Raw genomic sequence first — 13,407 nt, 5'->3', positions numbered from 1 at the left:
GACGTGTTATCCAGATTACATACTACTTAGACGATCGTCTGTTTTATCCTATTTAACCTAACCTATCCCATCCTAACCCAACCCAACCTAATCTAACTTAACCTAACCTAACCTGATCATGAGTACAAAGGATAAAAATTGCATAAAACAAACTGGATAATAAAGGTCGTAGCAGAGAATAAACCGATCACCCAAATGGATAGTAAACTGATAATTGGTGGATATGATAAAGATTGTACAAGAATTGAATTGAATGCAGTACAGTACTGTACTATGGGAAAAAAAAGTTTGACTGTTGTTCATCTTATATTGTACATGCACCTGTAGCACCTAATTTATTAGGTTTTATTTTGCACAATAAGATATACCTGTACTGTAGTACAGTACTGTGCTTGGAAATTCCTAATCTAATGTACAGTATAATTATCTGTTGTATTGAAGAGTTATAAAATTTAAGCAAATTATCAAACAAAAGTGGTATATATATATATATATATATATATATATATATATATATATATATATATATATATATATATATATATATATATATATATATATATATATATATATATATATATATATATATATATTATTATTATTTGTACTGTATTAATATTATCGGGTATCATACTTTTACTTTTTACTTTTATTATGTGGGGTATGGGATATTTGGTTCACACTCAGGATGGGATGGAGCAAGGAAACTCACAATGTGCTCTCTGTATACATGTTGTATTGGATGTACAATGCAGCTTGGTGCTGGGAAGGCAGCATGGCTACAAGCGTGATGTAGAGAGAGCTGGTTGGTGAGGACGCTCAGAGAAGGACAGCTTGTGGGTCGCCATGCTCGCCGGCGGGAGCGAGGACTGCCAGGCAGCGGCGGAGGAGGTGGTGTAGCTTGCTGCAGCTGTAGCTAGAAAGAGAGGTCACCACGAGGTCAGGTCTTAAATAGCGGGGGGAGGCGTGGCTTAGTAGTTGACCTCCGTGAAGTATGGCGGCGCTGGTTGACCCAGACCACAAGGCATACACTGGGGAATTCGCGGGGTCGGCTACTCAGCGACAAACAGCGTTTGTAGGGGAGAAATCCACTACAAGTGTGTTATCGCCCTCCCCCCCCCCCTTGGTTAAATTGACAATGTATATCGATGAATTAACATGATTTGTATGACGATTTTTCTGAATAACTACAGTATCTATCTGTCTATATATCTATATATCTGTCTGCCGAGCTATCTTGAGGTTGATGCTTTGGAATGACGGAAAACTAGGTCGATTTACTTTTATCCTCTTCACCACTGATCGGCTCATTAGCCGCTTTGGCGATCGGTCACGTCTCTGATTACGTTTCCTTTTTCTTTTACTGTTACCGGTGTACCATGTTTGTTATAAATGATGTCATATATTCATTACAGTAATAATTGCTATTACCTGTATTATCAATAAAAAAACCTTACAGGAAGCAACAAAGCCTGAGGTCCGTGCTGTACGCCCTTGGATTATATTGTTTGGGCACCGTCCTATGTACTGTTCCAATTCTGATCATGATGACTGCACCAGGGTCCAATGTCTCACTCGTGTTGGTTTACCACTAATACACACGTGAGTATGATGATCAGGAGCACACACAAATTTTCTTCATGTTTTATTATGTCATAGAATATAGTACTGTACTGTACTACATATACCTCTCTTAATTTGATGTGTTAGAATAAGATGAATTAAAGTACTTTGCTTATTTTGGCACGCCAAATTGTAGGATGATTAATCATTAAAAATCTTGTAGTACAGTATTACAGTTCATCAGGGTCTTGTGGTGTTTATGTTACTGCCATAGCAAACTACATGTACTGTAGCATATTAAAACAAACATCACTGAATTTACTTTATTCTCTTTGCCACTGATTGGCCTGTTAGCCACTTGGTTACATTTCTGTTATGCAAATTGCTAGATTTAGAAGGAACTAACCAATGAGCATTGCCAAATTAGTAGGGAAAGAACTTGATTGTGTAGGGAGATGGCGGTGTTGACAAAATACATCTGTAGATTTGAAAAATTCAAAGTTAGACTTCATTATTGAGAGAACATGATGAGGAGAACAATATTTCTTATGACTTTTTTAGAAATATATGTTTTTGGGTTAAAAACTTGAAATCAACTTCAATACTGATCTTTGCTATTAATAATAATGGTTGCCCCTTATGTAAAGAGGATGGCCTGCCCTAGGGCCACCTAGGCGTGAATTTGTTTAAGGCGTAGAAGCTGTCGCTAACACAACAACCACACCCTAAGTTAACGAGTTGTATGTCCCAGTGTCAAGGAATAGTCCGAGAAGACTGGACAACTCACCAACTGCACTGGCTAACCATTACCCCGGAACACGATTCACAAATCGATTAACACCCTGGTTCCCAGTTACTGCTGGGTAGACAGAGGCAAATGGTGTGAAGAAACTTGCCCATAGTTTCACCCTCTCTGGGGATTGATCCTGGGTCCACTCGCTTGCGAGGCGAGCATGCACCATAGGTCACCTCTTTACTATTACTGTAGGATGGGATACATGAAACTGTAGGAAGGAATGTTTCTTATACTAGTCTTATAGTGTGATAGGTCAAAGTGTAGGATGAAATAATGTTCCTCTTCTTTTTATATACAGTACTGTACTACTGTATTATAACTTGTAGAATGTGTGGTTTGCTTTTCTGCTTATTAATTAAAAATAGGAAAAGTATCACTCCTAGACATGCTAATCTTCTTTTTCCACTTATAAGATTGATGGCCATACACAGTTTGTCAGTTATCCGTCCTTTAGCTGCCAATGTCTTGATTGATGAAATACTGTATCTTAAAGTTAACCTCTACATGGGGTGTTGTTGCTACACCTGTAGCATTCTTGCCTCACCATTGCATTGAAGGTTCAGTCACCAGGTCAGATGTGAGAAGGTTGTTATCCAATGTGACCCCATCAAACATCACTGGTTTTCTTCAGGTACTGTGCTGCACTCTATTTTTCTCCTACACTAACACTGGGAATGAAGGTTGTAATATAGAACAGACTGACTGCCCAAATGGCTAGTAAGTTGACATATCATTTCTTAGAAAATTTTCAGTTCCCTAAAATACATTTAATTTTGTTATTGCGCTCCAGTATATCTTTTTTTTTTAATGTCAACAGAAATATATTTTTGCTCTTAGTGACCCTGCCTGGCCAGCTAAAAGGGTGTTTCGAAGTCTTACATATAATGCCCAGTTCTGCAAAAGTGGGTTGGCAATAGGAAGGGTATCCAGCTGTAAAACTTCCTTCAATTTTGCCTGATGGTAATCATGGCTTACACATGCAAGAATGGAAAATGGTCATAAAACAATGATTATGGTGATGCCAGTGTTTCTTATAACTTTACAGATATGCAATGGAGGAACTTCTTGACAAGTATGGGGTAGATTTGGCTGTGTGGGCACATGAACACTCATATGAGAGGTTGTGGCCAATGTACAACTTCACTGTCATGAATGGTTCAACAACTGAGCCATACACTAACCCAATGTAAGTTATTTAACCTAGATTGTATACCTTAAGCTGATGGAATGTGTAGTTATGAAGTTTGGAAGATTATTCTTGTTCCATAGTATAATTCTATAAATTGTGCAAAGAGGGACAACTTCTCTCTGGGTTTCACTGTCACATTATTAGTAGGACTCTTACGTTAGCCTCCCCTCCCCCTCACCTCACCTCACCCAACCTGCAGTTCATGCTTCCTTAACTCTCTCAGGGTTTTCATATGCCAGTGGGAGGTGAACATTTTTAACTGCTTGGGATTTTTATACACTATGAGCGTATGAACGTCTGTGGAGAAAAATGTTTTGGGATAATTAATTTTTCCTCCGTTTCATAAACAGTACACTCTTGGTACTCACTGAGTGTGCCAGGGGCTCTCATATGCCTGTCAGCAATGTTTACGACACCTTTTTCAGTCTAGGCTGTGACATGCAGTGCAATTTCTTAAATAAATTATTGCTTTCGATGTTTACATAAATTATTCTGGTGAATTATATTTTCATTTTTATTGCAGTTCTTTTATAGAGTCTGCTTAAAATATTTATTAAGTATTTTTTTTCTCAACATCATGTTGTATTCAAGTAACACTATATTTTTTCAGCAAAAATTTTATTGACGTGTTTATATATATATATATATATATATATATATATATATATATATATATATATATATATATATATATATATATATATATATATATATATATATATATATATATATATATATATATATATATATATATATATATATATATATATATATATATATATATATATATATATATATATATATATATATATATATATATATATATATATATATATATATCCTCGACTTAAGATGGGTTAGGGACCGACGACCAGGTCGTAAGTCAAATTGGTTGTAAGTCGAAAATGCGAAAATGATAAATAGAAAATCTAAAATGGGTGTCTCTTTTTCTTCTCAGCACCACGAGAACTCTCACTTTTATGCTTGCCAGCCATTTTAAAGGGAATTACAAACGAAAATTTTGTCAGTACATCGCGCGATCACCAATATCGGGACTCGAAAGTACGTAATTTGAAAAATATTTTATACGACTGGGCGGTCGTATGTCCGGGTGGTCTTAAGTCGAGCAGGTCTTAAGTCGAGGAGTACCTGTATAGTCTCGGTTTATGTGGTCAATTAAACCCGTGGAGGTCCACGTAAAACGAGAAACGCGTAAACAAAATAACAGAACATATGTGATTAATTGAAATAGAGACTGGGCCGACCCCCAGACTACCCTTTTTCCGACACAATACATACGTTGTAGTAAAAATAACATCTTAATTTTATGATGGTATGCACACACAATTAATATTTAAGAGAAATATCAATAATATTAGGTTTTTTAACACTTACGTTAGTAGAAGAGATGGCTGAGCACACGGGGAGGGGGGGTTGGTTCCGAGGCAGAGGGCAGATTATTGGCCCTCACCTGTATCACTTGTATCACCTGTATCACTATCCACCACAGAGGCTTGCAGGGCCTCTTTGTCAAACCCCTCAAAGTCCATATCCTCACTATCACTATCACTGACTTGGGCTGGCTGTGGTGGGTGGCTGGTGAAGAGCTCGGTAACGCTTTGTTGACTGAGCGACCTAGCGTGCACCCTGCAAGCGCTGCTTCCCACATAAATGATGGAATGTACCGCGTAACTAATAATTGCCGGTCTGGCCAGGTGCCGCGTAAATGACCAACCGCGTAAAGGAAATCCGCGTAAATCAAGACTATACTGTATATATAATAACAAAGCATGGAGTTGACTTGAGGGTGGACTCTCACATTTATTCTAAATTTTATTGTCTTGTTTTTATTTGTGAGAGGATTTTCCCATTATTATTTATTGTATGTGTTTTGTGTGTGTGTGTGTGTGTGTGTGTGTGTGTGTGTGTGTGTCTACACACACACACACACACACATATAAAATACAGGTAAAAGAAATAAACATCCTAATGGTAAACACATAAAGGGAAAATACATTTCTTTACACACGTGTAAAATGTAACACCCCCACCCCGCTCCCCCCCCTCCGTCAGCAAATGTTATTCGCGGATTTGGCTATTCGCGGCCATTTTGTATCCCTCGATTTATGATAGGGTTACGTTCTTGAAAACCCCATTGCAAATTGAAATACTGTATCGTAAATCAAGTTCATTATAGAAATACCTTTGGTGTACCAGCCTGCATGATTCCTGTGTCCTTATTACAAATAATTAGAATTATTGATTTTCCCTAGATTTTTTGCTATCAGTATAATCGGTGTTATATAACAAGTTTGCGGCATTCAGTATATTGTAGTTACGTAAGTCATTTTCATCTGTTACTTCTTCAAACAACTCATTTATTCTAAAATAAGCATTTGGATAATTATTTCTAATGTCATTCACATAAGCAAGGAACTCTGACATATTTTTCACAATGAATGGTGCTAGGGTGTAAAACATTACTGTCTTTGCTGTCATCATTATCATCAAATTCAGTCTCATGGTGTGTGGGGCCTACAAAACCCTCGTGTACCCATATTCAAGATGAGTGGAAAAAGACCATGAAGGTCAAGTGAAAGCAGTGGTGATAAAAGATTCCACAAAAGAATTGTGTTGGACATTAAACTTGATATTATAAGGGGGTAACTCCCATTAACTCTTAATAATAAAATAATAATAATAATAATAATTAACGGTTTATTGAAAAAATTCTGCAGCCCAAAGGCTGAAAATATACATTGGACATAAATGACTTATTACATACATTGGTGGTTTCACAAAAGCCTTCATTAGAGAAAGGTAAAGGAACATACAGTGAACATACAGATTAATGTAGGTGTTGAACAGCAAACTCGTAGTGTAGTAACTCCCTCCCAGATGGTGTTAGGAGGAACTCACGTGGTGTAGTAGTTCCCTCAGATGTTGTTATGAGGGACCTGGCGTGGTGTAGTAATTCCCTTGCAGATGGTGTTATGAGGGGCCTCACGTGGTGTAGTAATTTCCTCACAGATGGTGTTATGAGGGACCTCACGTGGTGTAGTGATTACCTCACAGATGGTGTTATGAGGGACCTCACGTGATGTAGTAATTACCTCACAGATGGTGTTATGAGGGGCCTCATGTGGTGTAGTAACTCCCTCACAGATGGTGTTATGAGGGGCATCACGTGGTGTAGTAATTCCCTCACAGATGGTGTTATGAGGGGCCTGACATGGTGTAGTAATTCCCTCACAGATGGTGTTATGAGGGACCTCACGTGGTGTAGTAATTCCCTCACAGATGGTGTGATGAGGGACTTGACGTGGTGTAGTAATTCCCTCACATATGGTGTTATGAGGGACATGTTGTGTAATAATTCCCTCACAGATGGTGTTATATGAGTACGGTTTGGTCCCAGGCCTTCCTATCGTAGACGGATTAACACATCGGTGGTTGTTGTTGGGTCTCGCGGGGGCCGTTATCACTGGGTACCTGGGACCTCACTGTGTGAAGGTTAACTTGGGTACGACTGTTACTGTTGAGTTGTTCTCACTGACTTAAGCACTGTTCACCACTGTTCACCTCTGTTTAACACTGGTTCCGTTCCTTTCCTAAATGAAATTGTAACTTCTGGCGAGAACCTGTTGATATTCCAGTGGGGAGGAGGGTTCAGGGGAGGGGGTTGGTATGGGCCAACTTAACACTTGACCTGGCTGCTCCGAGAGGAGCGGCAGGTACGTCTTGACCCTTCGGTGGTCAAGGATCGCACCACCTCATGCAGCACTCAACATCTGGTATGTTAAATTCAAGTGTGTGCATTTATTGTCATGTTATATCAAGACTGAATCATTGTATGTGTCTATTTTCATTCCTTATGTGCTTATGCTACGTTTTTGGGCAAAATTTTTTTTCCTTGGGAGCGCATCTCAACTTATGTAATGGGAGTCAATGGGAAAAAGGGTTTCGAGATATGGAATTTCGCGTCACGGAAAGATTTTCAGGAATGGAACCCTTCTGTAACCTGGGATTGCCTGTACTACATTTTTTTATTTATTTGTTTTTTATTGAGCCCCAATTTCCTTGAACTCTTAATATACTTTTTATTCCACTTAAAAGTTTAAGAAATATACACTAGTGTGGTTTCCTGTGTTTTAGCTCACAAATAGTGCTTAATTCATGTACTGTACTGTATACCTATGCATATTTCTCTTTTAGGGCACCAGTACACATCACAACAGGATCAGCAGGCTGTGACGAGATCCATGATCACTTCTTGCCGGCACAACCTTCTTGGACAGCTTACCGTTCCATTGATTATGGCTTTACTCGTGTCAAGGTGTTCAACAACACACACTTGAACTGGGAGCAAGTTTCTGATGATCTTGTAAGTGTAATTTTAGTTTGCTTTGGCAAGCTTGATCCTATAAAATTTAAATGAGTAAGTATGATCATGTCATAGCTTGTAATATTGAACTTGTAAACTTTATCTTGTCTGTGTCAGGCAGTAAATAAAACAGTTGAGTAATTGTCATAGCATATGAACTTGTATTTGTGATACTGATTGACATATAATTTTAACCAAGAATATTTGGATCATACCAGAAGTTTTTTATTTTATTTATTTTTATCACGCTTGAGAATAAAACTCCAGCTCAGACATTAAGTGGTGTTGTGAACCACTGGGCACTGACATTTGTGAAGAACAGTGTATGATTGATTTGAATGATTTTTTCTAAGAAATGTCCTCATTAATGAAACCGAGCAGTGTTTTATCTTGAGTTTCTCCCCCCCCCCAGAATGGGAAAATAATCGACAGTGTGTGGTTGGTGAGGGACAGGCATGAGTCATACAAGAAACTTCGACATGAGGATATTTAGACACCTCCAGTGTTGCTTCAGCTACCAAGGTGGAATTTATAGATATACTGTATCAGTACAGGTATTGTGCTCCTCCTTGCCAGACCTCTCCACTTCTGCTTCATCATCTGAGGAGATTATGATATCAGTATAATTCCTGTAATTGTTTATTGTATGGTTTAGCTGATTTGAGAATTATAGCAACTTCAGATAACTTTTGGGAATTTGTGTTTTGCAATCATATTGGATTTCATCAAAAATCTTTAAAATTTAATAGATGATTTGTCATCTCTGATATATACAGTACTTGTATCAATGTCTTTGAATTTCTAGATATTCTCAGTGTATTCACTCTGAGATGGAGTTTATATATTTGTCCAGCTCTCAGTTTCATAGAAATATCCATTTTATTTTTGTTATATTGGGGCTACAGTTATTTATATTACTGTACTGTAGTTGTCACATTTTAATTATTTCTGTTTTTTCTAAATACAGTATGGAGCAAGAAGGTGTTTTCTCTAATTTTCTCCCTCTCCTCTTCTCCTCTCTTCCTTTTTCTTTACAACTACCATCTCCTTATTTTCCTTTCTCTCTTTTTTGCATCTCCTGTAGAAGCTCTCTTAATTTCATACCCAACCCAATTCTTTGTGCTCATAATCAGTCTCTCTCATATACTGTACTCCATTTCATAATTTACTTACTCTGTTTTAATATTGGGGGCATTATTGAACTTATTGCATGAGTAGTGAAGATATAGTACAGTGTACAGGGTGTTGGGGTTTATACAGGGATACTGAGGGAATTTTTATTGGTTGCTCCTTTGCTGCTTTTCTCATACATTTTATTTCACCATTTTGTCTTTTTTTGTAGTTCTATCTTGAAACTTTTTATTTTATTGTATTTTTGTTCTTAACTAGCATACAGCAATAATATTTATTATATTAGCATATCTTATCCAGCTCATTACTTTTTGGTTTGCAAGTATTGTACGTACAAGTTTTGTATATTATCTAGTACATTACTTATTCTATTATGGCATTTATATAGCACACTACAGTAGAGTCTCAGAGTTAACGAGGGTTGTGTTCCTAGGATATCTGCGTAAGTGCGAATTCATGTACTGTATATATTATTTGGGTCCTCCCTGATTATATACGTATAACCCCTTTTTTGTATTCAAGTAACCAGTGAACAACTACAAAGTTCAATACACCATTCCATAGTGAGTGCAATATCTTGACTTTTTCTTCAAAAGTTCTCACAGTAATGCACTTTTTTATTTTTCTCAGTCACCACCTCGAGCACTACCAATAATTTTCCTCTTAAGGGCCATGATTGCTGTAATATTCACCAGTAAAGAAAAATTTAACAAGCGCGAAGGCCTGGGAAATGATCACGGAACCAGTGTGGAGAGAAAAGAAGAGCTTGGCAATAATTTAACCTACAGTACCATACAAATACCCTAAATGTACAAATGAACACAAATATTATACCTCCGGTACCATTTGAACACTTTGAAAATGTACAAACAAACATTCAAACCATCCTCTGGGTGGTGCAACACAATTCAGCTGGGCTAACTAAGAGACACTTTTGTGGCTGCTGCTGTGCTGCACTGTGTGTATGCTGTGATGCCACTTAAGGGGAGGGAAAATGTGGCGAGTCGGCGACACCATTACAGCTCACTGCTACAATACATACGTTCATTTCCCACACATACACACCCATGCTCTTCATTTGTCTTATATATAGTTTTATATTATATTTTCTTTTATTTACAAACCTCATTGAAGTATTGTAATGATTTGATTCGATTTTTTTTCTCAACAAGCATGGACAAGTGATAAACACGCTGAGCTAGTGAGAGATGCTGGGTGGGTTGGCTCACGTGAGAGCGAGACTCAAGTGTAAGGGCGGGTTCAGAAGGTCAGACGCATATAATTGGGGGACGCGTACTATGGATATTCATACTCTGCAATCCCATTGTACTTGGTATTTGAATAACTAAATACTGAATAGATGTGTATGTGTGTGTGTGTGTGAACCTATTTTGTTTTTGACATCATGACTACAAGTGTAGCAGGTTTTGAGTATGAATGTGAGAATAACATACATGGGGTATCATCGGTATAACAAGGCCGCCCATTTTATCTCACTTTGTCAAGTCCATTGCATCATGTCAATGAGCTAAAAATTAAAAAGGGAGGAAAACAGGATTACTGTAGATGGCAAAACTGTGAACTAAAAATATTTTATAAATGAATTTTATTTGACCACTGTATGGTTGTATACACCTGTGTTAGCTCAATTTTAGGTTATGGAAGTGTTAGTCTAAGGCTGTGAGCGACATCTTTCTTGTCGGGTCCAAACACCTGGACCACACCAGATGATATTCAGGGTAAGTTAGTTCAGACTCATTCCTGTGACTCAGTCTCACCATATGGGTGCAAACTTTTGTTCGTGGCTGTATGTGAATGAAAAATTTTGCTCTACCAAGTTTATGATTGATTTAGCATTAGTTTTAAAGAATGGAGAAAGATCATAGATGTAAAGAGTACACTATGAGCCTCATTGGTTGTGTATACAATGAAAGTAAGAAGGCTGAAAAACACTACCAATTTATAAAACTCAGAGCAACATGTAAGAAATTAAAGTACAGTACTGTACATACTCAGGTGAGATTGAGTCATTACATAAAACATTTGAACATGTACTGTACCTGCGAGTTTTGGAAAGATTGTGAATGTGGCATCCTATACTGGATGTGAGAATTAATTTTCAGTACACTGTAAATGCACAATACCGTATTGTGTATTTACACTATTTTATTTTATTGTATTATATGCTTCATACAACATGATGCAATCCACTACAGTTTCTATTGCTGTTTGCATGTACAGTATAGTTTTATCACTTTATCTTCATTCATAGAACTCTAGTACTCAGGATCATCGATGTATTCCAGTGGTAGATTTTATTGTACAATACTCAGAGGGCAGGTCATCTTCCTTTGGGAATAAATTTATTGCATAAAGGGGATAAGGTCATCATCCTCAAGGGGTTGATTTCAATATTAATCCAAGACATGGTGATATTTGTATAAAGTACAGTACAGTACTGTATGTACATTATTATATTATGGTAGCAATGTTGTGTACTGTATTAGGTATGTGTCTCCTTTTAAGACCAAACAAACTACTGTGTGTTATTTCAGTACAATATGCTAACTGACCTTGCAATGGAGAGGTAACTTTTAGGGTTTTCCCATTAAAAGAAGGTTACACTTGTATCCTGTGCCTTTTTCCAGTACAGTAATTGGAAACCAGGAAATCCTGTAAGTTTAGGGCTGCTATAGATTGATATTTTTATAACACAGTATCAGAATATACTTAAGTGGTATGTTAAGCATTTATAACTCTAGCCAGTAAAGGAAATACATAATGTAAAAAGATAAATCCTAACCTTCAGAATTTTTTTTACTCTGACTGAAACCACAAGGACAGTAAATTTTTTCTTGTACTGTATTTTTATTCATACATTTAATACTGTGAAGATAATTATTATGGCACTGTATTAGGTACAGTATTTAAAATCAGTATAGCATAATACAATACTGTATATGTAATGTGTGCACAAATTGGAAATATTAAAGCTGAATTATCTTAGAAGTCTATTAAAGAATGTCTGTACAACTCTCATTGTGAATATTGCTTATTAAATCAAATACCTTTTGGGAATGTAAATGGAATTATGGTTCATTGGTTCTACAGTACGGTATCTCTAAAATGGAATTGACTTTACTTATTTTAAACTGGGAAGTGACATCTTGGCAATAATCTGGCAATACATGTACTAGATAGTATTTGCATTTGTGAGACGATTATGTTCTTCTTTCCATTACTTGTGCTGTATGTATTTGGGATTCTAAGTTCTACTGTATACAGGATTTTTCTAAGTATATTATTCTTACTCGGATTTTACTTTTCAGTTCTTGCAAACATTGTAAGATGTATTTTTTGCTTTGGTATTTACAGGAAGATTTGTACAGTGATAATATGATGAATACTGAAACATATAACTGTGTAATATTATAAACTTCATTTGAATTTGATATTTCTGACAGTATTTATGTCTTTGTTTATCATAGACAAGTTTCCCTGTAATTAATTCTTGAGTACTGTATTCATTTTTATTGTACAGTATTGTACAATGATTTAATAATTATAATTATTGAAGAAGAAAATGAACAGAAAATCAATCATATGATCATTACCAAAAGTTTTATGAAATAAAATGTAAGATTGGGAATTATCAGATTTTTTTTATCAAGCAATTGGTGCTGTATAAATATGCTAAGTTTCACATGCAGGTGATGTGCTTAATATTTTCTAGATTTTTCAAGTCTTAAATGTAATTATAGTAGCTACAATATACAGTAAGTCCTCGCTTAACTTCAGGGTTATGTTCCTGAAAACTCAACGTTATACGAAACAACATTAAACGAATCAATTTTCCTCATAAGAAATAGATAAAATACGGGAGTTACGTTCCTAAGCCTCCCGTTGCCCCATGAGATACATTGCATATACAGAAATTCAATGGCACTTTTATAGAAAATGGTACATATATATGGAACTAAATAATTTTGTATTGGTACTCACCGATGGGCGGAGGTGGTGGAGTGAATGTGTGGTGGGTAGTGAAGCGGAGGAGGCGGGGTGAGGAGGAGGGCGGGAGTGGAGGAGGATGGTGAGTCACTGAGACTCAGCGTAGTGTCTGCGTTCTTGTGCCTTAATGAGTCAGGCCAGTGGATACCCCTCATCTCTTCCCCCATCCCGTTGTAATTTCCCCTGTAATAGTTGCACCTTGGCTTGGCCTTATCTTGAACTAGGTAACAGTTAAATATGAATGACAACACTATATGGTGACTGGTGCCACCTGGGGCAAGGTGTTCCAGTTTGGCCACCATACCCTCCTCGGTTGTTATGATGAGGTCTAGTGGC

At 36.9% G+C, this 13,407-nt stretch overlaps 1 protein-coding gene across 2 annotated transcripts in view; it reads left to right on the top strand.

Moving 5' to 3' along the window:
• LOC121867990 (acid phosphatase type 7-like) overlaps positions 1-12,712 on the top strand; it is a 50,506-nt gene extending 37,794 nt beyond the window's left edge. For both annotated transcript variants that reach the window (XM_042368179.1, XM_042368180.1), the window contains exons 8-11: positions 1,460-1,602; positions 3,405-3,545; positions 7,764-7,932; positions 8,345-12,712. In XM_042368179.1, the coding sequence (XP_042224113.1) occupies positions 1,460-1,602; positions 3,405-3,545; positions 7,764-7,932; positions 8,345-8,425 (534 nt within the window). In that variant the 3' untranslated portion in view covers positions 8,426-12,712. The remainder of the gene's footprint in view (positions 1-1,459; positions 1,603-3,404; positions 3,546-7,763; positions 7,933-8,344) is intronic.
• Positions 12,713-13,407: the final 695 nt, after the last annotated feature.

The sequence above is a fragment of the Homarus americanus genome, unplaced genomic scaffold (genome assembly GCF_018991925.1).
Source record: "Homarus americanus isolate GMGI-L3 unplaced genomic scaffold, GMGI_Hamer_2.0 scaffold37032, whole genome shotgun sequence".
In the NCBI taxonomy this organism is placed as follows: Eukaryota; Metazoa; Arthropoda; class Malacostraca; order Decapoda; family Nephropidae; genus Homarus; species Homarus americanus.
This window is presented reverse-complemented; position numbering and strand designations above follow the sequence as displayed.